General features: G+C 40.4%; 1 protein-coding gene across 1 annotated transcript in view; it reads right to left on the bottom strand.

The window, feature by feature from the left end:
• MAP7D3 (MAP7 domain containing 3) overlaps positions 1–23,877 on the bottom strand; it is a 45,164-nt gene that overhangs the window by 3,449 nt on the left and 17,838 nt on the right. The window contains exons 5-17 of the mRNA XM_074601543.1: positions 22,451–22,565; positions 21,420–21,452; positions 16,328–16,429; positions 13,787–13,885; positions 13,293–13,391; positions 12,074–12,199; positions 9,838–9,983; positions 9,327–9,457; positions 8,164–8,408; positions 3,282–3,417; positions 1,993–2,173; positions 741–845; positions 435–488 (exon numbers count right to left, since the gene is read on the bottom strand). Of these exons, the coding sequence (XP_074457644.1) occupies positions 435–488; positions 741–845; positions 1,993–2,173; positions 3,282–3,417; positions 8,164–8,408; positions 9,327–9,457; positions 9,838–9,983; positions 12,074–12,199; positions 13,293–13,391; positions 13,787–13,885; positions 16,328–16,429; positions 21,420–21,452; positions 22,451–22,565 (1,572 nt within the window). The remainder of the gene's footprint in view (positions 1–434; positions 489–740; positions 846–1,992; positions 2,174–3,281; positions 3,418–8,163; positions 8,409–9,326; positions 9,458–9,837; positions 9,984–12,073; positions 12,200–13,292; positions 13,392–13,786; positions 13,886–16,327; positions 16,430–21,419; positions 21,453–22,450; positions 22,566–23,877) is intronic.

Raw genomic sequence — 23,877 nt, forward strand, 5'->3', positions numbered from 1 at the left:
TACATTAACAAAAATACATCCAGTTTACTGTAGCAATCCAAGGGGCATCCAAGATTTGCTTTAAGCAAACAGAAAAAGCCAGGAAGTTAAGTTTTCTGGGGAAAAACAGCCCCAGCAGAATGCCTAGCTATATATATAAAAAAAAAATAATCCATTGCCAAGCAGTGCTTTTTTAACCAATCTGTGCAGAGTAACACCAGATCCCATTGTTTCTATATGCCTTGAACAAAAACACAGCGAAGACTTTTGGCGAGAACAAGCAAAGCAGAAGGATGGGTGCAACGGGAAGCTACTGAATGTCATTCTGGTGCACCAGAACTCTGCACTTCACGTGGAAGCCAGTTTGCGTGAGGACAGCAGAGGAAGACAGGATACAAGGCAAAGCCTTCTCCGGGAAGGGCCTATTCTGTCATTACACAGATCCAAACAAGTACCTTGGATTCGCTTTGATCCGATTTTCGTGTTCTTTTCATTATTTCTTCAATTCTCTGTTAAAACAGGGAAGATATTTGCAATAACATAGAGAGCTTTACAGTTCAGCGTTCCGGTTTACATTTTCATCAATCATATATTTTCCTATTTCATAAAGTTACTACTTTTTCCAGAGTTTTTAAAGCTCACAAGCTTATTTTAAAGAACACGCTACTATTTAAATACATCTGAGACTGTTTGCCTGTTCAGTTTAACACCTCAGCCGCTATTTTAGGCTGAGTAACTTCTCTGCTTTCAAAACAGCGTACCTTTTTTCTTTCCAGCCTTTCCTGCATATTTTGCTGCATAATTCTCTCTCTTTCCAGCCGCTGTCTTTCAGCCTCTTCTTGAGCTTTTGCTTCAGCTTCTTCTCTCTAAAAATAAAACAAAAAGCAGAGAGCACCCAGTGCATAACTCGTTCCCAAGAGCCAAAAGCAGAGCTGTTACAGGGATTCTGGTTCAACACAGACAGGAAGATCAGACAATCACTATTTAATATTACCATACGTTGCAGCTAAATGCCAAATACCCAACTGCTGGCATGAAACAGATATTAATATGACGTTCAGAAGCTGATCTGAAAAGAAAAACGATGTGCACGGCTACACTGTGATTATGGAAATGTTCTGGACGTTGTTGAGCTACTCAGGGTTCTAACTACACTTCAGGTTGAAGACTTGTCTAGGAAGGAAGGATAATTTCTAAAGTAACAAGACAGCAATTAAACTCTAAATGTGGCAAGGTTAACTTTGAAATCTTGACAGTCAGGTATTACTACAAGGACACTTGGTGCTGACCATCTTCCATTCCTTCTACACTGGAAAATCTTTTCCGGTATGACTGGAAAGAAGACAGAAGCCTAGGTAACGCTCTGAATAATTGTTATTAACTTAAACAGGCTTTTAAAGAAACGTTCAGACACACGTCAATGCTATCCACAAGATACAGCTCTTCAAAATACAAAGAAGTTCATTGTAAAACTGCTTTAATTTTCAAAATTAATGTAATTCAAAGTAAGTTCACTTTCTGCAAAACATCTCCCTTCAGTTACAAGGCTGCCTTTGTAAAGGCACACAGATATTAGCTGTGGAAGACTCTTTTGCAACAGGAAAAGCAGACTTGGAAACACTACCAATCTTTCTTTGAAAGGAATCGGAGCAAGCTGACTTTCCAGACAAACCACCTCCTTATAATCTGCGATAGTAAGCTGGGAAAGTGGGCTCAGTACAAGTATTTTACATATGCAAAACAGCCTCCCAGATGGCTAAAGAAAATTCTGCCTCTGCCCCACACTTGAATTTATCAGATGTTTGAAAAAAAAAAAAAGTAAATCACATAGACTAGGACAAGGAAAGGACTTCAAGACATTCTCAAATCCATCTCAGACAGGATGAACTCTGCTTTACATAATTCCTGACACATTTGTCAAAAACATTCTGTGAAAGAAAATCAAGGTCACCCCCTCGAAAACACGTCAGCAGCTTGTACGAGGAACACAGCTGAGCCTACAGAAAAGCAGACCTGGTGCTGGAGCTCTGCAAGTTTTTCCTGCTCTTCCTGTTCTCGGCGGATCCTCTCCTCTTCAGCTTGTCTTTGCTGTTCTTCATAAGCCAGTCTCTTCTCTTCCTCCTGTTTGCGCAGCTCCTCCTCCCGCCGTGCTTTTTCCTCAATTGCTCTCTTGGCCATTTCTTCTTCTCTGATTCTAGTGTTTCCAAGACACAGATTACCAACTGGATATCCATTTCTTTAAAAGTGTGCATGCACATGAGACCGACTAGGAAAGCAAGAAAGTTCTAAGTTATCCAGTCACAGAATAACTGTGTAAAGATAATTTCTGGTGTGGATTTACAAATGCCACCATCCAGACACGTCAAAGAAAAAAGCAGAGCAACTTGGAAGAAACTACCTACAAGTACATAATGTTCTTTGCTGATTAAGTCAAGGCCAAGGCAGGTTGCTCCAATAACGGAATGTTTGACTGAGAACTGATTAAGTGACAGCTATTTAATAAAGGCTACCTGCACCTACAACGGGAATGAAGCTTTCAGTCACTGTCAAATATAAATTTAGTTGGATTTTCTAAAAGACTGTTTCTTCTATAGTCCAAATTCCACATATACTGGAGGTGTACAGTCAAATCATGCAGAGATACACAACAGATCCGATGACATTCTATTTCTGATAAAACCTCTGCAGCAGACAACTTGCAGGTTTATGACACCTTTATACCCAGGAGTGGAAAACAGACAATTCTGTAATGTTCAGAGAAGACCAGGCAGACATTCCCTGATCTGGAATAAAGTTAGTCTGCACAAAATTAATAATTTACTTTTAAGAGCTTCTACGCGGTGAACCAAACGTACACTGAGTTATCACTTTGAATTACTTGGCTGCAACATTTCTGATCCAGATTTAGGATCACTGATGTGAGATTTAATGTACCATCAATCCATGGCCTGAGTTTATCAAAGGAAAGTTTAATAGAGAGGTTGACTATGTCAAGACCACAAAACAAATACAAGTGGTGTAAAAAGCACATTCTAATTTTGAAATAGAAGCACCAGTGGTGACCAGAAGGAAAAAGAAGCAGCAATTCGCACTGCATTACGTATATACTGAGATGCTGGTTAATAATATACACAGCAACCTGTCCCATCTCCAACGGTGCTAGTGCCTGTCTCTCTGCTTCAGGAACTCCATTAAGATCTACAGGATCTTCAGTGAATGCTTAGGAAACATATCCAGCTGAAGTGTCCACTCCAACCACACCCCACCACTGAAAGCATCCCTTCCTTCTCCTGAACTGTTACCTTTCCTCTTCTTGTCTCTGAATTCTTTCTTGGTCTTCACGCTCTCTTTGCTCCCGAGCTAGACGGCGTTTCTCTGCCAAGATTTTAGCAGCTTCTTCAGCCGTGGTGGTCCCTGCTACTGTTTTGCTACCTGATTCTGCAAAGGTTAAAAGAAACTGCTGTTAAAAAGCGCCAGTGACTTAAAATAAAAAAGACATTATCACTGTGAGATGAGATTTTCCTTTTAACCCGCTATCTTTTCAATCAGTGCTCATCACTCAGCAGGTACACCCTGTACCTAAAGGCCCACAAGAGCCAAAGGGCATTCCTACAGAGATGCAGAGCTACAGTATCTCACTGACACCAAAATAACAGCAACTCATTTCAGCTGCACTCATCCAGCCGTATGCCAGACGATACAGTTAAAGACACTCTCCAATTACCATAGTACTTAAAAACGTATTTCTAAAAATACATTGTTTTTTCTATAACACTTAAAAGAAAACTGAAAAAAATACTGCTTTAGGAAATACACTTAACTTCCTTCTAATAAAACTCAACGCACGTGACCCTAAAGAGGAAATATTTTTTTTTTATTTCTCTTGTTTCATAACATTAACATTCATGCCTTTATACTTACAGAGTATCTTAGGGTGCAAATAATCACCCCGTTACCTGGCCCTGAAGGCACATACTAATGACTTCAGCAATAGCATATTTCTACAGATTTTAGCAACTAATCATTTTCCAATTTTCATGGAGACCAAAACAGCTCCAACCACCAGGTTAGTAGATATTTGTATGGTCCTGCAGTTTAGGTTTCCTCATGGCCTGCCTGGTGTTTATGGTCACATGTATTATAAATTATATATTTATTATTATTTATATAAATTATAAATTAACATTAGGGGAAAAAGCACTCTTGCCATCCAGCTGCTCTCAATATATATTGAAAGAACACTGATTAGTTTTACCAGTTATTCCCACTCTCTAGAAATATTACTGTTTGACTGTGGCTAAAGAACTGATCATCTGAATATTCAGAGAATGAGCTCTTGGCGTCAGTAGAGCAATAGCATCATAGTGTAAGGTGAGGACCTGCCTTTCTTCTTTTTAATATTTCAGCACATGTACGTTTGCTTAACATTCATAAAGCCTTCGAGCCAAGGTAATATTAAGGAACAATGACATCGGGCTTTCATCAGTAATTTTACTTCTGACCTAAAGACAAATCATTCAAAACACAATGCCATCATTAGGAACTTTAATACCCAAAAAGCTGCTTAAGCCCCATGGACACGTAATCACTACCTGCAGCTGTAGGGCATAATTACACAGAGTGCACCCATAGCAGCTGAATCATGGCAGTGTTTTCTGCATAAAAATTGTTCTTGCAATCCTAGGAAAAGCATTTGAACACATGAAGTGCAGTCACGGACTTCTCTAAAATTTAGCTTTAGCCAGCGCTGAAAAAGCAGCACCTCCCCAGGACACACATTGCTTCTGATTTGGGCAAAAATGCAGTCATGTTGGTACAAACAGGAATCAGCCACGACACTTCCCAATTTGAACTCAGTCACAAGGGGTTCTCCTCCTCCTCCTCAGCTCCGAGCAGGAAAGATCGATCCTTTGCAGTTACAAGAACCATCAGCAGGATCTGCTACTTGAGACTTGCACATACTAAGTGCCTTTCTTCCTATATTCTGCAATAATTTTTTTTTTAATTTAAAGAAAAGGCGGGAGGTTTCATTTACTGTTGCCGGCATACAACCATGAAGAAACCAAAATGCTTCTCTTCACCACCACTTGAGTGTCTTGCCAGTTTAGACTAGTCCTGTTTTACAGCAGAGGCCACCTTCTATGATGCACTTGCATGGCAACCAATGCAGCAGTCCTATTTTAACACTACTGGAACTTCAGTCATATTAAAACTGGTTGACATTTAATGTGAGGTTTAACCTTTTTCCCCCCCTTACAGTTGAACCTAAACAAGACAACTTAATCCTCAGCAAGGAGGCTAAAGGTTTTAGGCTTTTACATTATAGGTTTTAGGGTTATAGCATCATAATGATAGCTTGAAATATGATGAATACCTGGCATCAAAACCAAAAGAAAACTGGTCATAATGATTCAGGGCACTGTAGATATGGAAAGAACAGGGGGCATAGAACCAAAAGAGAGGATAGGAGACCTCAAGTCTATGGGGAGCCTTCCCATTGCATTTTCACTTTTGAAGCTTTACTGATGTTTTCTGTATGGTTACTTCAATAGCGCTTTCATCTCCACGCAGCCCTTGTACAGACTGCTTCCACAGGGCAGGACACAGGACTTCCCAACATGATTGCTAACATGCCTTAAGATTCTTCCAGCGTTTTATACTCAGCTGCATTTTCCTTGTACTCCCACTGTCATTCCTGATAAGAACTGTCTTTTTCTCAAAGGACCTTTTTGTGATGGAAGGGGAAAGAGGGAAACAGGCAAGAGAAATGCCTCAGAACAATTCTAAAATGCATCTAGAGGACTGATCTGTTGGCCTTACTTAATTCTAGCCTGTGGTTTAAGAGGCATGATTAAGATACTTGTGGCCGTCGGGAATACAGACTGCCTTTAGGCGCTTCTTCAGCAATATCTGGTTGCCAACTAAGTAGGAAGGATGCAGATCTGCAACTTGTGAAGAGGTGGAAGTTGAACCTCCTCCTTTTCTCCCATTAATCTATAACTTTTTTACGTAAGACAGAGAAGAATATTACACAGATGCGAGGAGAAGCTGGTGTCAGTTCCTTACCGGACTGTTATTTTCCAGTTTGACAGCAAGAACACAAACATGCTCGTATTGTAGTGTTAGCTGGATGGAGGGAAGATTCCAACACATTTCAAGGCAAGCCGTTTATTCACAATTAATCTAGGAATCATATTCCACAGCCTTCGCTACCCAGATACAAAAAAGTGAGGCTCCATGATAGTTTATTACCTATCATCATGCATAAGGTGAGAGCTCATGAAGGAGCACTTCTTATGCTTTAAGTTGAAACAAGCCTTTTAACTCTCAGAGAAGCTGCGAAAGGCTGCTGCCAGAAATGACAACTGCTCCAAGTCACTGAAAAATAGAAAGTGTTTTACTGCAGAACAGTATATTTTAGTAGGAAGACACAAAAAACAAGACCAAGACTTGATTGCTGTCTGTCAGCAACAGTCAATCAAGTTTAGTTTGAAGGAGAAGAGATGGCGTGATGATACAAGCACACAGAGCTGAAATTAGGTTGAACCTACAAGACCTGGAGACTGATTTGCCACATGCCACTCATTGGTGTGCTCTGACTTCAGAAGCTGTCTGGAATATGGTATTGCACCAACCCACAGGGTGAACCGCCTACACAGACGGGTAAAATCAACATTGCAAGCAACTTTTTTCTTTTTAAGAACAAAGATTTTGCCTTACTTAGCAATATTGCAGTGACCCAAAAACAATGAAAGAGATAAATGAGATCATCTCTATGTTGAAGAACAAGCTTATATTTCCTTATCTTGCATGTGTCAAAGAAAAAGAGCTTCACCCAGCCCCAGTATGAATCACTACAAAGATGACTAGCTTGGAGATTAAACAGAAAATAAAACGCAAACAGGTAAACTGGGTTAATACAGTTCCAGAAGTCAGTGTGGAGAGGAGACAGGTGGGGCATCCAAGGAACAAGGACAGGTGTTCTTGTTCCACAACTGGAAGATACAGAAATGGGACACGTTGTTATGGAGATTTCAACCAACCAATGCCATTGATCACAATTGATTATGCCCCCTCCGAGGCATGCAAGACATTTACCACAGTAATGTAGCACATCAAGAGATGGACATTCTGACTGCTGAGATGAATGACGTGTCACTGAAGACGGATATGCAACTTCATACCAACATCCACATTTGACTATGACATCCAGGCTTCCTTCTAGAGGAACATATGCTCAAAGAACTGTACCATAAATGAGTTCTTCCACTAACACTGTTTGACATCCAACATTGAGTAGTGCCCATAAGTCTCAGGAATCACAGGCAACTGCAGCAGCTGAGGAACGCACAACAGGAACCGCACATGCAGTAACGTGCAGCAAGCATATGTTCCCACTTACCTTGTGTCTGAAGGATTTTCACCTCCAGCACTGCCCACTGGCTGTAGTTTAAACTCCAGAGATCCCTCCTTTTTCAGTTAAGTCTCCCCTAAGTCCTTCTCCACAGAAAGGAGCCTGCCAGACCTCATCAGAAGGCTCTCCCACATTCTGTTCTGGAGATGGCTGATGGCATTTTATCGGTGAGAGGGACAGAGGCTGTGCTTACTTGGCACGATGAAGAGGACTAGAAGACTGATCGCTTATTCAGTATATGGCTCTCCTTAATCTACCAAGCTCATTTGTCACTCTTCCTGAGGCAGCAATGATTATACATTCACTGGAATCAAGACTGAGGCCATCTCCTAGCTTTGTGAAAACTGGCTCTCAGCCTGGTGATGCCCTACTAGCTGATTTCTTCCTCCAAGCAGTTTTAGGAACTACCAACTGGACGGAAAGACCTTTGCATAGTGTAACTATTGACTCTGCAAACCTAAGCCTAGTAGGTCCCTCAGCTAGTGTGGCTGCAGTTCAAAAGGCAAACAGGATTTCTGCTTTTCTTAAAATTATACTACAGGCAATAATATTGAAAGCTCCTGACTCGAATCTCCAAGGCAAATAAACCAACTACTGTGCTAAAATCCATGTCCAAAAGTCATACCACGTAAAATTATTGTATAAATAATCAGCAATGAACAGCTTTCACCTTAAAGCATCCTATCCTCAGGAACGAATTATTTCACCAGTCCTAGTGCTCACTGGAGATGTCTGGAATAAGAGCGCATCAGTCACGGAGAAATACTCACCTTCTTTGGTCTTTGTGCTAGCTGCTGCCACATCCCTGTCTGAGGCCGGTGAGGCACCTTGCTCTTGTCCTGTTCCTTCTGTGCTCTTATCCTTTGGTTTGCTCTCTGCTTCAGTTTTCTTTTTGGTAATATTTATAACACCTGGTGTTAGAGGTGGACGTTGGATGGGTGCAGGTTTAGAGACTGGAGTAGGAGATGGTGGCCTTTGTTTTGACATGCTGGGCGAAGGTGGGCGAGTCTTCTGTCTGTTGAAATAAAGAGTATTTTCCAGGTCTAACACTGAAACTGAGGACAGCAGTCTACTTTGGTTAGTTTACATTATGCGCCTCACTTTTAAAAATAAATCCACACACAAACTACTGGTGCCTTCCTCATAAAACTCAAATAAAGGATTCCAAAATACCCTGGACACCTGGACTTGTGGGCTAACATCGAATCAGGTCTGCTAGCCCAGACCTCCATTTACTCCACGTCAAGGATGAACCCTGTGATTCCAATCCAAGAAGCTTCCTACACTAACACAGGCAGATCAGCTTGTTCAGAAGCTGGCAGGCTCCCTGTTGGTTTTAGTGCAGAGATTGTACAGAAAACCAGGGTGAATTTTGTCTGCGCAGGAGACAAAGGTTCAAGTAAGAGCTGCCATCCCTACTGTGGAAAAATGAAATCGGACCAAAAGTGAAGTCCTTGTGTGTATAAACATGGCATAGCATAGGTCATCCAAACGCTCACAGTGCAGCTGTCTGAGGCAGGAAAGATCCTTCATTTTCTGAGGCTGAGGGGGGACCTGATTAATGTTTACAAGTATCTAAAGGGTGGGTTTAAGGAGGACAGAGCCAGGCTCTTTTCAATGGTTCCCAGTGACAGGACAAGGGGCAACGGGCATGAGCTGGAACATAGGAAGTTCCGTTCAAATACACGGAAAAACTTCTTTACAGTGAGGGTGACAGAGCACTGGAACAGGCTGCCCAGGGAGGTTGTGGAGTCCCCTACTCTGGAGATTTTCAAGACCCGCCTGGATGCAGCCCTGAGGGATGTGCTCTGGGCAATCCTGCTCTAGCAGGGGAGTTGGACTAGATGATCTCTAGAGGTCCCTTCCAACTCTGAAGATTCCGTGATTCCGTGATTCTTCTGAACAAAAGAAGAAATTCAACCTGGACGCATACCTAACTGCAGAAGGTGATGGAGGACGCTTCACCAAATTAGCAGGAGAAGGGGATCTTCTACGGGCAGACACAGATGGCGAGGGAGGGCGTCTTAACCCAGAACCTGGGGATGGCTTTTCTGTCTCTGATTTCTAAGATGATACATAAAAAAAAAAATAAAATAACGCTCACTCTCTAGAATACATTACAGACAGAGGAGCTGCTACCACAACAAACATACAACTTCTCAGTAAGATGTACTTGACATTTCCTTTATGTTCCAAAACACAGACCCAGCCAATATGTTACCTAAATTAAACTTTGAGAATCACAGGCAGCAAACAGCTTGCCTTTAAAATACCAGAGAGATCAAAGATCATACAATTACAATTCGATTTCACTACTGTGTTTTTTAAGCAAACACTATTGAACATTTCAATAAGCAAGCAAACTGCTGAAAGAGGATCCCATCCCGAGCTATTCCAAACCCCCAGATTAATACAAACCTAATTCCTGCGGATTTTCAACAAACCTGGGTTGAATCTGGTGAACTTGCATCAGATGAAGATACAGAGGACTTCAATCTGTCGATGCTACGACTGCGCACGGGCACTTTAGGAGCTGGAACTGGGGAACTGATGGAACTGGCTGAAGCTGAACGAGGACAGAGGTGAGATTCTATAAAGTTAGGAATTTGACAAGACACAACGAGAACCAAGTGCACAGCATAAGAGCAGGAGAAAAGAGGGAGAAAGAGAGAAAGAAAGATTGTGTGTGTTAGAAACCGTACAGAGGAACACCACAAGCAGCGCACACTGCAATGGGTCACAGACAGACACCACCACCACACGATTAGTACTTTGGAAGCAATGGCACCAAGAACAAAACCGCTCTGAAAGCAGCAGTCTGGAGCAGAAAAAAATAAAATGCTTTTCCAAACAACATCTGAATTTGCAACACACCAGCGTTACTTTAATTTTAGTCAAGCTGCATCTAATCACAAATACTTCAGTTTTAATGGTTTAGCATCTTTCTTTATGAGTTCTTCATGACAGGGTCAAATTTTAAGCATGTTTCCCCCACACTCAAGGAGGAAATCTTCCTTCTTTTCAAATAGCAGTTATAAAGCTGCATTACATTAGGAATCCGAGCACTGCTTTTTAAACTTTTCTTGTGAAATAAGCATTTGTGCAACATTACTTCATTCTACTTTCCCTGACTCCTTTAGTACTATGTATGTGTGCCCTTTATTCACATCAAAAAAAAAAAAAAAAAAAAAAAAAAATCAAAATAGGTGGTGTAAAAGAAACCTACCAAGAGAAAAAGGTGAACTGTTAAACTAAAATACCTTTCCTACCTGAAGCGTCAATCTCTTCACACACAAGATATTGAAAGAAACTGTATCTTCCAATTACTTCTTTAACTAACATAATCATAGATGGATAAGCACACATAGATGTAAAAATCTACTTCTGAAACTAGATATTGGATTTTTCTGTAGTCTGAATAATTGTGACAGATGCCAGCAGTGAATTTTGTAACTTTATGGAAAATACATTTTATTTTTATATTTACAGCATTTGTGCAAGGAGAACTGCATTCTGTTTGTGTAAATAGTTTGTGCTAAAGCCCAGGTACATTTCTACTGAAATGAAGAAAGTACCTTTAAGTAAACTGACAAAAAAAGTAAAAGTCATCTTTAATTTAGCAATAGTGAATGTCACATGCTGTCAGTTACAGTGAAAAAGATGGTATTTCCCCACATGACATGAACTGAAATATTCATGGTAAAATAAAAAGGTGGCACATAGATAGGTGTGCAAAAATATGACCGTTGACTACAAACCAAAAAAATGAAAACTGATTATTACACAAGGGGAGCAGTGTAGAAATGTCACCACTACCAACAAGGACCGAGTTAAGTGGCATAAGATAAAAAACAAAGATGGAAGAACATACTTAAGAGGAAACAAGCAAAACTTGGAATGCAAGTTGTGAAGTAAGAGAGGAGAAAGGGCTCCACATTGGTTCCAGATATGCATTTACTGGGGCATTCTTATGACCCATAGCAATTCTAAGACCTGCGGGATGCAGCTCGGGCTTGTCCACGATGCAGAGATTCCTGCGCTAGTACTAAAGCCCACACTGTGGGCTATCACTGTGGGCTATCGACTATCAGCTCGGTCTCAACCACTATAAAATTGCTTGAGCCAGCCAGGGTTCTTCTACAATATCTTCTCCTTCTACTATGCCTCTACTTCTACAACCAGCCTGAGCGAAGCCAGCTCAGGGCTCCCTATACTTACGTTAAGATACCCCTTTGTCATGTTCCTACAAGAGTTTCTCCCCCTAAGGAAATTTAGGCTTTGCACTTATCCCTTTCAGCCTCCTTCGAAATTCATTTGAGGGTACACCCAAATGCAGACCTCCACCAGTTTAAAAAAAAAAAAAAAAAAAAAAAAAAAAAAAAAAAAGAAAAACACGAACAAAACCCAAAACGAATACCACCATCTGGTTCTCTGCAGAGCAAGTAAACTGGCACTGGAGTTTAAAAGCCAGTATTATTCTTTGGTTTTGTAAAGTAAACATGCAACATTGCATACAAATTGGTTATTATTGACCAAAGAAAATACTAGATAAGTAATATTATACATAACCGTATATTAACTGGCTGGTTCATACTTAAGTGTAGCACAGTTAGTGACTATCACGTAAGTTCTTGAAGAGCAACTGCGTAGAACTTTCAGGCTTTGCTGCCCTCCTGTTACCTGCGGGATCCTGTCCATCAGCCGATAACGTAGCAGCACTTTTACTCCTAGCTAAGGAGGCCTGTGTGGGGGCGAGGAGGCGACTGATTACGCTACTGTCCAGAGGACTGAGCTGGGAGCGACGAGCTAAATGATGGGAACAAATCAAAAGAGGATCCAACATGAAATCGTATCATGAAAAAGACAAGCAGTACAAAGCAAAGGAAGATTGTGAGCATTGTTGCAAATCACAACAGTTTTGGAGGAAAAACACGTTAAGTCATGGAGAGGGAAATCCAAACTAATAGCACAGAAGGGTTAAACACTGCAATCCCTTATGTTGCACTTCTCGTCCTTGGCTCGCTAATCGTTTTAATGTGCAAAGATTGGCATGCATACGACAGAGATGCATGCTGAAGTCAGCCAAAATCTGAGAAGTTTTTTGACCCAGCTCTTCAGCGGTATATTCTCTAGATTGCAGGGAAGGCTGTTCTGACACAATACGCAGAAAACTTGCAAGTCAAAGCCAACGGTTATCATCAGGCATCATTTGCACAGACAAGTCCACAGGGACAGCACCCATCACCCTCCCATACAGGAAAGATTCTGAAGCAGAGTATCATTTCCAGCGTTGGCAACAACTGCTAAAAAGGAAAGTTTCAGATTTGTTAACTCAAAGGGAAAAACATGTTAGAAAAGTTGCTAGTCTTCAGCTTTAGGAAGAGCTCCTAGGAGAGAGGTTATTTGTAACCTAGTGGGGAACACGCAGACCGAAAGAGACTGAAGGGAGAACAGGCTTCCTCCTTCATTCGCATGCACCAAGGTTAGGCCAGCAGCAGGAACAGAGAAGTTGCTTTTAAACAACTGATGAAAGAGAGCTTAAAAAGCAAAGGTAAGATTTAACTAAGCAGTGAACACATCAGTGACATTTTTACTGTATTTTACATTTCAACCTACCAGCGTTCAAATACATCTCTCTCTCTCTCAAGCAGAAACACATTTTGCTATCTCCTTCCAGTGCCATTTAACAAAGTCAAAGTCCTTCTTACAGGATTTCTTTTTTGTCCAAAGGGAGAAATTTAATCTTTATCACTTACAATTTTATCTTTAGCACTGGCTAACTAAAAAGCCATTAAAAAGTCCTAAAAACTTAAGAACCAAGGAAACTAGCGAAAGTAAGCCTATCCAAACTTTACTATGAATGGCTTTAAAAAAAAATTCAGCTTGATGAAACAACCACCTGTTTTTTCTTCCTTTTTCACTTTTTCTAGTTCTGGAGAGGGTTGGGGTTTACTACTCATCCTATTCAAAGATGTGCTCCTCTTCTTTTCTGTTCCTCCTAGAGACCAAGCGTAAGGAAGGTTATTTTTAACAAGATATTTCTACATCTGATTTTCTAAACTGCCATTCCCATGCTTTGCTCTTGCCAAGAAATCAGCTAAAACCACCGGTCTGTCATTACGAAGCACTGTTTTCTCATGAGCGAAATCGGTTTGGCTACCATTTGTCTGCTCTCCCCCCACCCTTCCACTTTTCGGAGGGATAAGGCTGGTTTATAGATGCAGTTACCCAATATCTGGCACTGCAATGTGCATAACAAAATTTACGCCACAGTGCACAGACTACCCGCACAGCAGTGAAAGCCTGAGTAAGAACATTTAGAATGGTTTAAAGTCAACTTCAAATATCCCATTTACTGCCTCCCAATTCTCCAAACAAACTGGTTTCTAGCACCTTTCTGTTCCACCTGTGAACTTTTGAGTGCTGACTGCTGAGAATGCAGAGGAACTTTGTTATTCAGTCTGTTTAATGAGGCGCTTCTCTTTGTGGTACCTGGAAGTGAAAGCGCATGGATTAATAACATGAAAAGCCTCCAAGTCCCCTCCAACACCAGCCCTACTTCCCTAAGATACAAAAGAGTAATTAAGTCACTTTATAGCATGAATCCTTCAGAAGCAAGAAAGCTGGATCAGGGAAGAATTGTTCTATGTAAAGCATTACTTCGTATATTCCTGTATGTTACTGATCATAGCAGCAGGATGCCAGTCTCAACAGACCTCTTGTTTGACCCGCCAAGGCCATCCTTGTATGCCTTTTAAAATAAATAATTAAAAAAGGCCATTGCTCGCATTTTGTATGAGTGAGAGCAAGAAACAAAGCGCTCGGCTCAGAATTAACAAAGAACACAGCTGATTAAATACTCCACTGATCCAGAGACAAGCGTCTTCCTCTCAATTCCGCATTCTGCTCCTCCACCTTCCCAGGCACAAACACACAGCAGCAGCAAACTGGTTAATTCTGCGACTGCATTTTCTGTCCTTCGAATTTAGCCATCATTTACAAACAGCCATTTCTTCCCGAGTGCCAGATCAAGAGCAGAGAACGGCTCTGATTTGCTGTGGCGATCTAAAGTAGTCGGTTAGTCGATCTCTCTATCGTTGGAGTCCTGTTCAAATTTCTGGTACTTCAGGCCACCTGAGAATTTTTTCCTCCAAAGCAAACAAGGATTCACAAAGGATTTCAAGGTATGACAGTAACTTTGAAAGCAATACCAACTAGTTGATAATTAGTGACTTCCTTTGTTAGCGGCTTAATTTCTACTTTACAGCCCTGTTTCTGACTCATACCCAGAGCTGAACCCTGCAGACACATTATATATAAATATCATTTTAAATCACAAGCAGCCTCCAGTGACTCAGAGCCCCTGCAGCTCTGCCAGTATAGATATATTCACTGATTCCCCCACCAGGCAGACAGTGTACGAGGACAAGTTTTTCTGCTGCATCACCTTCCCACGTGAACCAGCAAAATCACGTCCATGTCAGGGATTTTTCTAGCACAGCCCATGTGATCAAAGGTTGTAGACTGACAGAACACTGCAGCACAGACCTAGCTGAACCTGCTTTCGTAATTAACAGCTCTTGCTTTTTGTCATTTTCGGAAAAAAATATAATATTTGGCATACAGGCAAGCTCCTACGGAACACTGGGAAGATCCCCCACAAGGAAATCTCAAGCTAAAACAAGCCAGTATGTGCTCAGACAAATAATTTTTATTTTCTAAACAAGTAGATTAAGAGAATTCCTTATGTTTTGTAATTTTATTCTTTTTGGTTTTGGAGAAGGGAGATTGCCATGTTTTACAGAATGACCTTAATGGAACATTCTGTAAGGTCTGCTGCCCATTTACTCTCTATAAATAGTCTACACGTATCAGGACAGAGGCAGAGAGGAGACTTGCACATACAACACTTTTACTGGAGTGGGAAAACCAGAGATCTACCCCATCCTTTACATTCCTGTTAAGACTTGGGTGGTGCACCTTTTAAATGTGACAGGCTGCAGTCAGCAGCTTCATCCACCCCAAAGCTGCAATTCAAAAAGAGACTGGAAGCCACAGAAACTGGCAGAGGATCTCTAAGAGTACAGACACTCTCAGAAAGCCTTTATAAAATAAGTAATCAAAGGAATAGCTGGCTTCCAGGCCATTTCTATTCCTTGATGGTCATTGGCACAGTAAGTAACCCAGAATGCTTGCAAGCAGCAGTGTGCACAAACAGTTTGAGAAATGCGTAATTTGAGTATCAGCATCAAGCTTACACTACTTTATTGGGCTAGGAAATGATCTCAGAGCTGCAGGCTATGGCTATAATAATTCTAGAACTCTGGGTCAAAACAAAACCCACCACCTCCCACGCAAAAAAGTCCCACAGGTGCCAAGAGATTTTCATGCATCCTTCTCTATTTGGTTAAGGAAGATTTCTAAAATTAAAAAGAAAGTATGTGTCTATAGAGTACAGGACTGGCACAACAGAAAGATGTCAGAACTACGTTGATTTTTTCCTTCCCACAGGCAATCAAATGACTGAAGCTGTCTAACAGAACAAGGAAAACTTTATTTTTGTACTGTTTTTATTTTGCTGAAATTTTAGGGTGTGATTTAAGGCATGCAAACCCGTAAAGATGATGTGAAATGATTTGTGAATCATCATTCACCAAGGTTCAACTTTAGTAAAACAATTACAGAAATAAAAATTAAAAAAAACAAACATCAATCTTTACCGTTACTCTTCTCCTCTAACAGAGATCACATCAACTGGGTCAAAGCCCTGAACAGTCAAGCTGGATTAACAAATTGCATGAAATGCATTTGAGATCAAAATATGAAGTGAGTTATAGAGCAAGGGAGGAAGAGGAGTATTGTTCCACCTCCTGTCTCCTCCCCAAATAACAGGTAAGCAGTACACCTGCTACCAGCAGACACACAAACACTTACTTCGATCAGACGCGTTTAAAAGCGCTGCAGAGGATGACAACCGTTTATTCACAACAGCTTCTGTCTGTTTGAGGTTTGCTGTGGAGGTGGACCGCTTGCCGGCTGCGTAAAGAAGCGCTGACTTTAGAATTCACCTTCATACCTGAGGAAGAACCTTTCCCACATCGCTGTGAGCTAACTTTGGAAGTATTACATCCTGAAAGCCGTTTCCAGTTTTGCTTAACGAGAAACAGAGATTTTTTTTTCCCCCCTTAAACAGACTTGATACAATTAGCACCAGTTGTAACATGCAATGAAAAGGCATTTACTTTTAGTGGAGTGATGCCAAGATTTTAGGCATATCTATGCAAACAGGTGATTTTTAAACCCTGCACTTGTAACATGTAAAGACAAAAGCTACTGCGGTTGTGTGTTGTTACCAGACTGGCAAGACAGAGAAAGTAACAACAAAACCTGAATAACAATAATTTCTTTCTTTGTTCCTTCCATATAGGTATGTCAAAACAGTTTTTCAATCACTAGTTAACAAAAGCAAAACAAATGCTTTTGGACGGATAAAAGCAAGTCCCAAGGAAAGGCAAGGGAGCATTCCTATTTCCAATTACTTCCCAAGGGCTGCTCTAATTTAGAAATTTCTGATTTTTTTCCAAAAAAAGATATTCTTTAAGTTCATGTTTCCTACCAGTTTTCTAGCTCTTCTGAAAAAAATTGCCACAAGAAGCATTATTGTATGTGTACACACACACATATAAAAAAATCACATCTCACGTGGCAAAATTTCAAGTTTACCACAAGCCAGAAAAGTATATGCTTTTTAATTTCAAATAATGCACTTTCAGGATGAACACTACTCCAGAGTGTGAAAGCCTTGGAAAAGCACGTACCTGTTGCTACGGAAACTCAATAAGCAAAAAAAGGGTAATGCACACAAAGTAGTGCAGACTAGCATAATAAACACAAGAAATTTTATACATCAAACACAAGTAATCGATTTTGCTGGCATATCGGACAGCAAAGATGATTAATGTGAACTCATTAGTACCAAAGGAAAAAGCAGTGCTACTCACCACCGAGGCAGCATCTTTTCCCTTTGGCCAGCGTGCTACAGCAGCTCCTGAGAGCAAGCGCCAGGACGTAAGCATTCCTATGGATGGCCCTGCCCTGCCCCGTACTTTTGGCACGTGTACCCCACCCAGGCTTCCCGAGCCAGGGGCCTCCCGCAAAACCACGGCAAGTGAAAACCAGGTTTTGGAGCTGAAGCTCCAAAAGCAGCAAGCTGTTGTCACAGGGAACAAGAGCAAAGTCCCCACGGGGTGAGAGGGAGAAAGGGGGATCTGCTGAAGTTCGTAAATGACGATCTGAGCTTAGTGGATACTTTCCCAGCATAACAAGAAGAAAAAAAAAGAAAAAAAGAAAAAAAAAGGCATTTTATGAATGAAGCTTGAGTACTGGGATAACTAAAACAGCCTTGAGAGAGAAAAACCGGGAAACTCATAATTCATGTATGTGGGTGTTTTCAAAGGGAAAGACTACCCTCTAGCGTCTGCTCTTAAAAAGAAAGCCTGGCTCCTGCCGGAGCTCAAGCATGTGCTCCAAGGCCTTCAAACACCGCAGAGATGCTTCATACGAGTTTTTCTTGGTTCAAATTAGCACTTGCATGAAATCTGAGATTGCGTCTATCGCCTACTAAGACCCATAGGGCAGAAAATTACACTGAGCAAAGCAATCTTCCAGCGAGTTTACAAGTTCTGGAGGTGGGCTGTGCTGGTCAGTAAAGAGACAAGGGATGAAACTTCTCTACTAGAAGATTCACAAGAGAAAAATGACCGTCTATATATGACTGCTCAGACAAAAAAAACAGTATCAGTTTCTATTTTACTGTGAAAGAGAGTGGTGGTCAGCGCACGAGCTTAATATCCCAACTGATGCCTTGACTGAAAAAATCTAATTGGTAAAAGGTATTCATACAGATATTTGAGTTTTCTTTTTCCAGCAAATTTTAAGATCTTAAGAAGTCAATGCTTTTTTGATCAATAATTTTGCAAATACGTGATCAGATGGCCTTAACCTTCTCCCTACCTCGACCGCAAGACGGCTTCTGCAAACCTGAAAGCTTTGGACAACTCACAAAGAAAAAAGCTTTAAAAGACAGACGGGATATTCTTGAGTAAGGCAGTCTGCTTACATAGGTAAATTACTCTCTTGTATTTTGGGGGGAAAGTTAAACTACTTACATGAAGGGATTCTAAATGGAAAAAGCATATAGCATAGTCCCATGTCATACCAAGCATCTGTATTGTTTTTAATGGAAGGGGGAAAACAAACTGAAGCAGCAAAGCCAAATAAAGCGTATGACTGCCCTGCAGCAAGGCTTGCGATGGGGTAAGGAGCTGGGAAACAGGGTATCTCAAGAAAATTGTCATTAGAGAGAGCAGCTCACAACCTAGCTTCTGAGTTTCACTGAGAGAGGGTGCTGGAGCACCGCCTATCTCAGGCTGGATAAAATTAGGCTCAATAAAATAAGATGATCTGTCTCTTAGTACCTTTCAAATTTCTACTAGGACAAGGAAGCTCTTTATTTAGAAAGGAGAGACTCTGGCAGCCCAATTTCTATTCTAATAGCACATGGCTCCACTACAAATGCACCTGAACGTCTAGTTTTGCTCAGCAGTCATCACTAAACTTCCCTCATTTACAAAGGCTCTGTCATCAAGGATGCTTTATTACACAGCCTTGCCATTTCTCTTGGCAGACCCACACCCTGCATGTCTCATCTTCGCACCGACAGCAATGTCATTAACGTAACATTTGACCCTGGGGCTTTCATCAATTTTTAAATTTCAGGCCGTCAGCGGGGTACTTGGTGCAGTCTCAATGAATCACATTCTGTACGTAATGCAGAATAGCTGATGGCTGGCAAAACGTTCCATCACGTGGGGTTTACTTCCCAGGGCACACTACCTACATCACCCACAAATGCTGCGTTACCGGCCAATGTTCCTAAATTCTACTGTTGACATGGTTCATGGAAGAACGTGTCTGATTTTATATTTTTTTTTGCACAGCAAAACAGTAGATAAGAAAGTCTTTAGTCCTAAAATAATGCAAAGGATATTTGAAATTTGTTCCCGAAGTGGTTTTCATTTTAAGAAATGGAGCCTTTAATCCCGAATCTGCCACAGAAACCGATGGTGGAAAAATAATATTGTATTGGAACTTGCCCTAGATGTGCTGTTAGAGAAGGTGCGCTACTCAGCCACAATGATGTAATGTAGCGGAGCTCATATGGGGTCATTTTTTAGAAATCCAAAAGTAATTGTTGTCTTTCCAACAATTGTGCAAATATATGGTGAAAGGGACTAAATAAGGATTTTTCAGAAAGCCACCTAGACTTAGGCATCCTACACTGTTTGGGTAGGTTTTAAATAAGAATTAAGTGAGGAGCCTCCAGAAAGTGAAAAAGCTAAGGACGATCCTGAAATTGGAATAAATATGAGAAGCATGAATCCAATTATGATTCCACATTATCCAGCCCAGGTAAGAGAGCTGTACATTTGAAACCTCAACATAAAGATGAACACAAATTTAAAACACTGTGGATGCACATGTGTCTTGGTCAAACACTCCATTACCTGTTTATTTTTTCAAAATTGGTGCCAAGTTATTCAAATTTATTGACAGCAGCTGAACTTCTCTGCTCCTCCTGTTGTTACTTTATGATGCAGAAAGTAGAGCTTAAGCGCCTGTTTTTACATCAGGAGCCTGTTTGTTGGAAGACGCTATTTTTAACGTGCTTCAGCAGCACCGTGGTTCAAGTCTTCCTCCACGATCAAAAGGACAGACAAGACCCATTTCCTCACACAAATGAGGAGAGTGCAAAGGACATTATTTTATGTTTGTTATAAAGCTTACCTTGAAAATTAGATGAGGTACAAAAGAATAGAGGAGAAAAAAAAAATAGTACTTTCCTAAACATTTAAGGCAAATGGGATTTCCCAGTTTCAAGGTTAAATGACATTTGGTAATGTGGAATACAGTAATTGGATTTATATATGTATCCAAGGAACACATGTTAAACAGGTAAACCAATCCAGTCAAACTGGCTAATTTTGGAGAAAATTAGGGATTCATGCTGTGCAGAGAAAGGGAATAGAGAAGTTAAATAAAATACACATGCTTCTGCTGCGTTGCCAGAATAAGCCACAGTAGTTAAATCATCCTCAGTCAGACTTCCATTGCATTTTCAAGTCTCATATTGTCAGCATTACAAGACAGCTGTATTGAATTAGTAATGCTGTGAGCATGCTCAGATTTTCAGAATTCACATTTAGCTGGGTCTCAGCTGAGGGCTATCATCTTAAACTAGCTACAAGAAATAATTTTGCTTATTAAACATACAGCCTTGACAAATATATCAGTGATCCAAAACATTTCTCTGAACGGCTCAGTCTGTGCACTGGGAAGCGCCAGAAATGCAATGAAAACACATTTAATATATAGAATTATGTTTAGATAATTGGACAGATCTGATTTCGCAAAGCCCTTCATGGAAAAAGTATCAAACTACACAAACCCATTCCCTTTCACAAAGTTTCAGCAAAATAACATTTGATTTTGCAAATGTTGCTTCAATTGCTGGTAAAACAAAGCAAAAAGAAAACAAACCAAGCCCTACCATGTACTTTTTGCAAATTAGGAAACAATGAAAGGGTTCAAAATTGCCCTTAAAAAGCCTCTTAGACTACTGATCTAATTTATATTCAAATACATGCCACTAAGAATTTCTCTTCTCCTCACTCATGCTGTATCCAGTCATCTTTAAAAACCCAAATGCACATATCCTTTCCCTGAAAATTCCCTCAGGATGCCATGACTTAAGCTGTAGTTTAATTAGCTGGGAGGGCTAGTTAAAAACGTAGAGGGGAGCTGCTTTCTACTTAGGGATCACATTTGTTGCACAGCTGGCCAAGATCCAGGAAAAGATCTATAAGAAGATGGTTTTCCTTAGTTCCAGAGAAACAAGAACTCAAGTTTAAAAGGTTAGTAGTGAGTGTTAAACAACAGGGAAAAAGAACATTTTAGAAATCAATACCACCACTTCCACCTTCATCTGCGGTCTGTTGTTCTGTAGAAGAAGAAGGTTTGTAAGCTAAGTCATAAGGTCAAATAGCAAACAATGCAAGTTAACCGAAAAAATGGGGAAGCTGGATATCAAAATGATAATTTATACCAAAGCACTCTCAAACATGTTATAAATAAACACCTAAAAGTCAGCACTCAAGCTGACAGAAAAAGACAGTACTAAAACATGCTCAGTACAATTCCACCAATTCAGAAGACAGGCTGAATTGAAGAAGTTTTTTTTGTTTTATTTTATTCCTGGACAATAACTTATGTTGTTACTTATTGGCAGGATCTTCCAATAAGGTAGTGCATAAAAAGATTCCTTCCACTGCAATCCTGATTTGCTGGTCTGATTTCAGAATGTTTACAAGCAGAAACAGTTAATTGTGTGACACCGGAAACAATCTGAGCTCAAATCAGAGTGTGTTGAAATGCATCACCTAATCTAGAACGCAGCCTATTCTCTGAGAAGCTCGGACACTGCCCACTGCATCTCCTTACACGTTTCTGGTCGTTCAAATAATTAGTTAGCATTCTGTAATTCTAAGGGTGTGTTTAAAACCCTTATTTATATATATATAGATAGATATAATATTACAGTACAACTGGGTTGGGGTTTTTTTTTTGTTCTCTTTATCATCAGTCTTAGCACCCCATTACATATACTGCATTTGAAGGACTCAGAATTATTTTAACATAACACATTACAATTCCCCTGATCTGATGGCTGGGAACTGCCGATGCAATGCCATGCAGCCAGGTGTTGCATTTCCTGTGTGGCTCCTCTCTAGCTCTTCCCAAAGCCAAAACCAGCCCTAAGTCTGAGCAGCATTACAGGGCAAGGACAGACACGAATCCTTCCCCAAGAGTTACCCACAGATCCTGCTGTAAGATCCAAGACAGGAAAGGATGCCTAGGTCCCTCTGAACAGTGCTGCACCTGCCAGTGCAATATACAATATTCTGTGATTTTAGCCATGCTAGAAAAGGTGCTACTTACCTGTTTTGCTCTCTGAATCTGGAGTTACAGACCCTCCCCATGACCACCTCTTCTGTCGTGTTTCCAGTCGCTGATTCCTTTCCAAGGTACGATGCATAACAGCTTCATATCGCTCCTATCAAACAACACCTCTATGAAGCTATATAACTATAAAGCACAGCTAAGCAAGAAGACAAAATATAGATTTTAATTCTTTTTTCCTCAGTATGATTTAAAAATCTGTTTTACCTATACTGCCCGATAACAAGCTTTTGTTACAAAAACTATCATGCAAAGAACGTTAAGGGCAATTAATGGTTTCAAAACACTGCAAACATGATTAGGTTGAGCTAAAGCACAGATAATCTATTCTACTCTTTACTTAAAATAGCCACCAAACAGATTTCCTATTCAGTAAACAGCACTACTTATTTTCTAAATAGGGATGAAGCCCAAACTGAGGAAAAATAGTTGCTTACCCTTTAAACTATTTATATTCTGAAGTTATTTCTAAAAGGTCCTAAAAATTCACCATTATAGAATACCAAGTATAAGGTTATTTGTATTTTCAGAGAACTACACAAACAGTAACTCAAGTCTTAACAGATACTGGCATTAACAGAGATACAGTGAAACCAGAAATAGTGAAATTAATAAGAGATACAGTGAAACCACACAAAGGCAAAACTGCAGAAAAAGGCCCATCGACTCCAGATCTCGACAACCACGGCTGATGGGACAGAGAAGACTGAGAGAAGCTTTCTCTTCCATCTCCAGGGCTAGTGACTGCTAATGTGGGAACTTTACCTCTTGTGCATAAAGACGAACTACAACCATGCTAGACTCTTTCTTCTCCATAATGAGCCAGGTTTTCATGTATGTGTCAACAACAGATTTCACTTCTGGAATAATCATATCCCAAGTGATCTTTTGAAGCAGTATTTAGTGCTGGTACTTTGCAGTAAGACGCCAAGGGGACTCATTATCAAAACATTTCTCCCTCTTGAGGACACAAGACTTTCACCTCCTTTCAACACCAATTCACAACACAAACTAAAAAAGTCACAGTGTGTAACAGACAAAGTAAACTTGGGAGGAAGGATTCTGTTCACTGACAAAAGATAAAATTAAAAGGTTTTGTTTAAAAATAAAGCTCTGTTAAAGAAACCTGAACTAGAGTTTACCTAAGGTGCCAAAGTACCCAGACGTGATGTAATCTGCAAATGGTATTTCCATGGAGGTATCTGCAGTGTGGTAATTCTGCAAAGTCCTAGTTAGAGACAGAGGCTTCACTTTTACAAACAACAGAAAATCAGTTACCAGCTCAAGCTATCAACATAATAATTTGCACAGCTGTACAAAATAATTGAGTAACTGTGAGAAGACAGATACCTCAACCCTAGCCATGGCTATTTGTCTTCATGACTCTTTTAGGCAGAGAACCACTT

Source organism: Larus michahellis, chromosome 9 (assembly GCF_964199755.1).
Source record: "Larus michahellis chromosome 9, bLarMic1.1, whole genome shotgun sequence".
Classification (NCBI taxonomy): Eukaryota; Metazoa; Chordata; class Aves; order Charadriiformes; family Laridae; genus Larus; species Larus michahellis.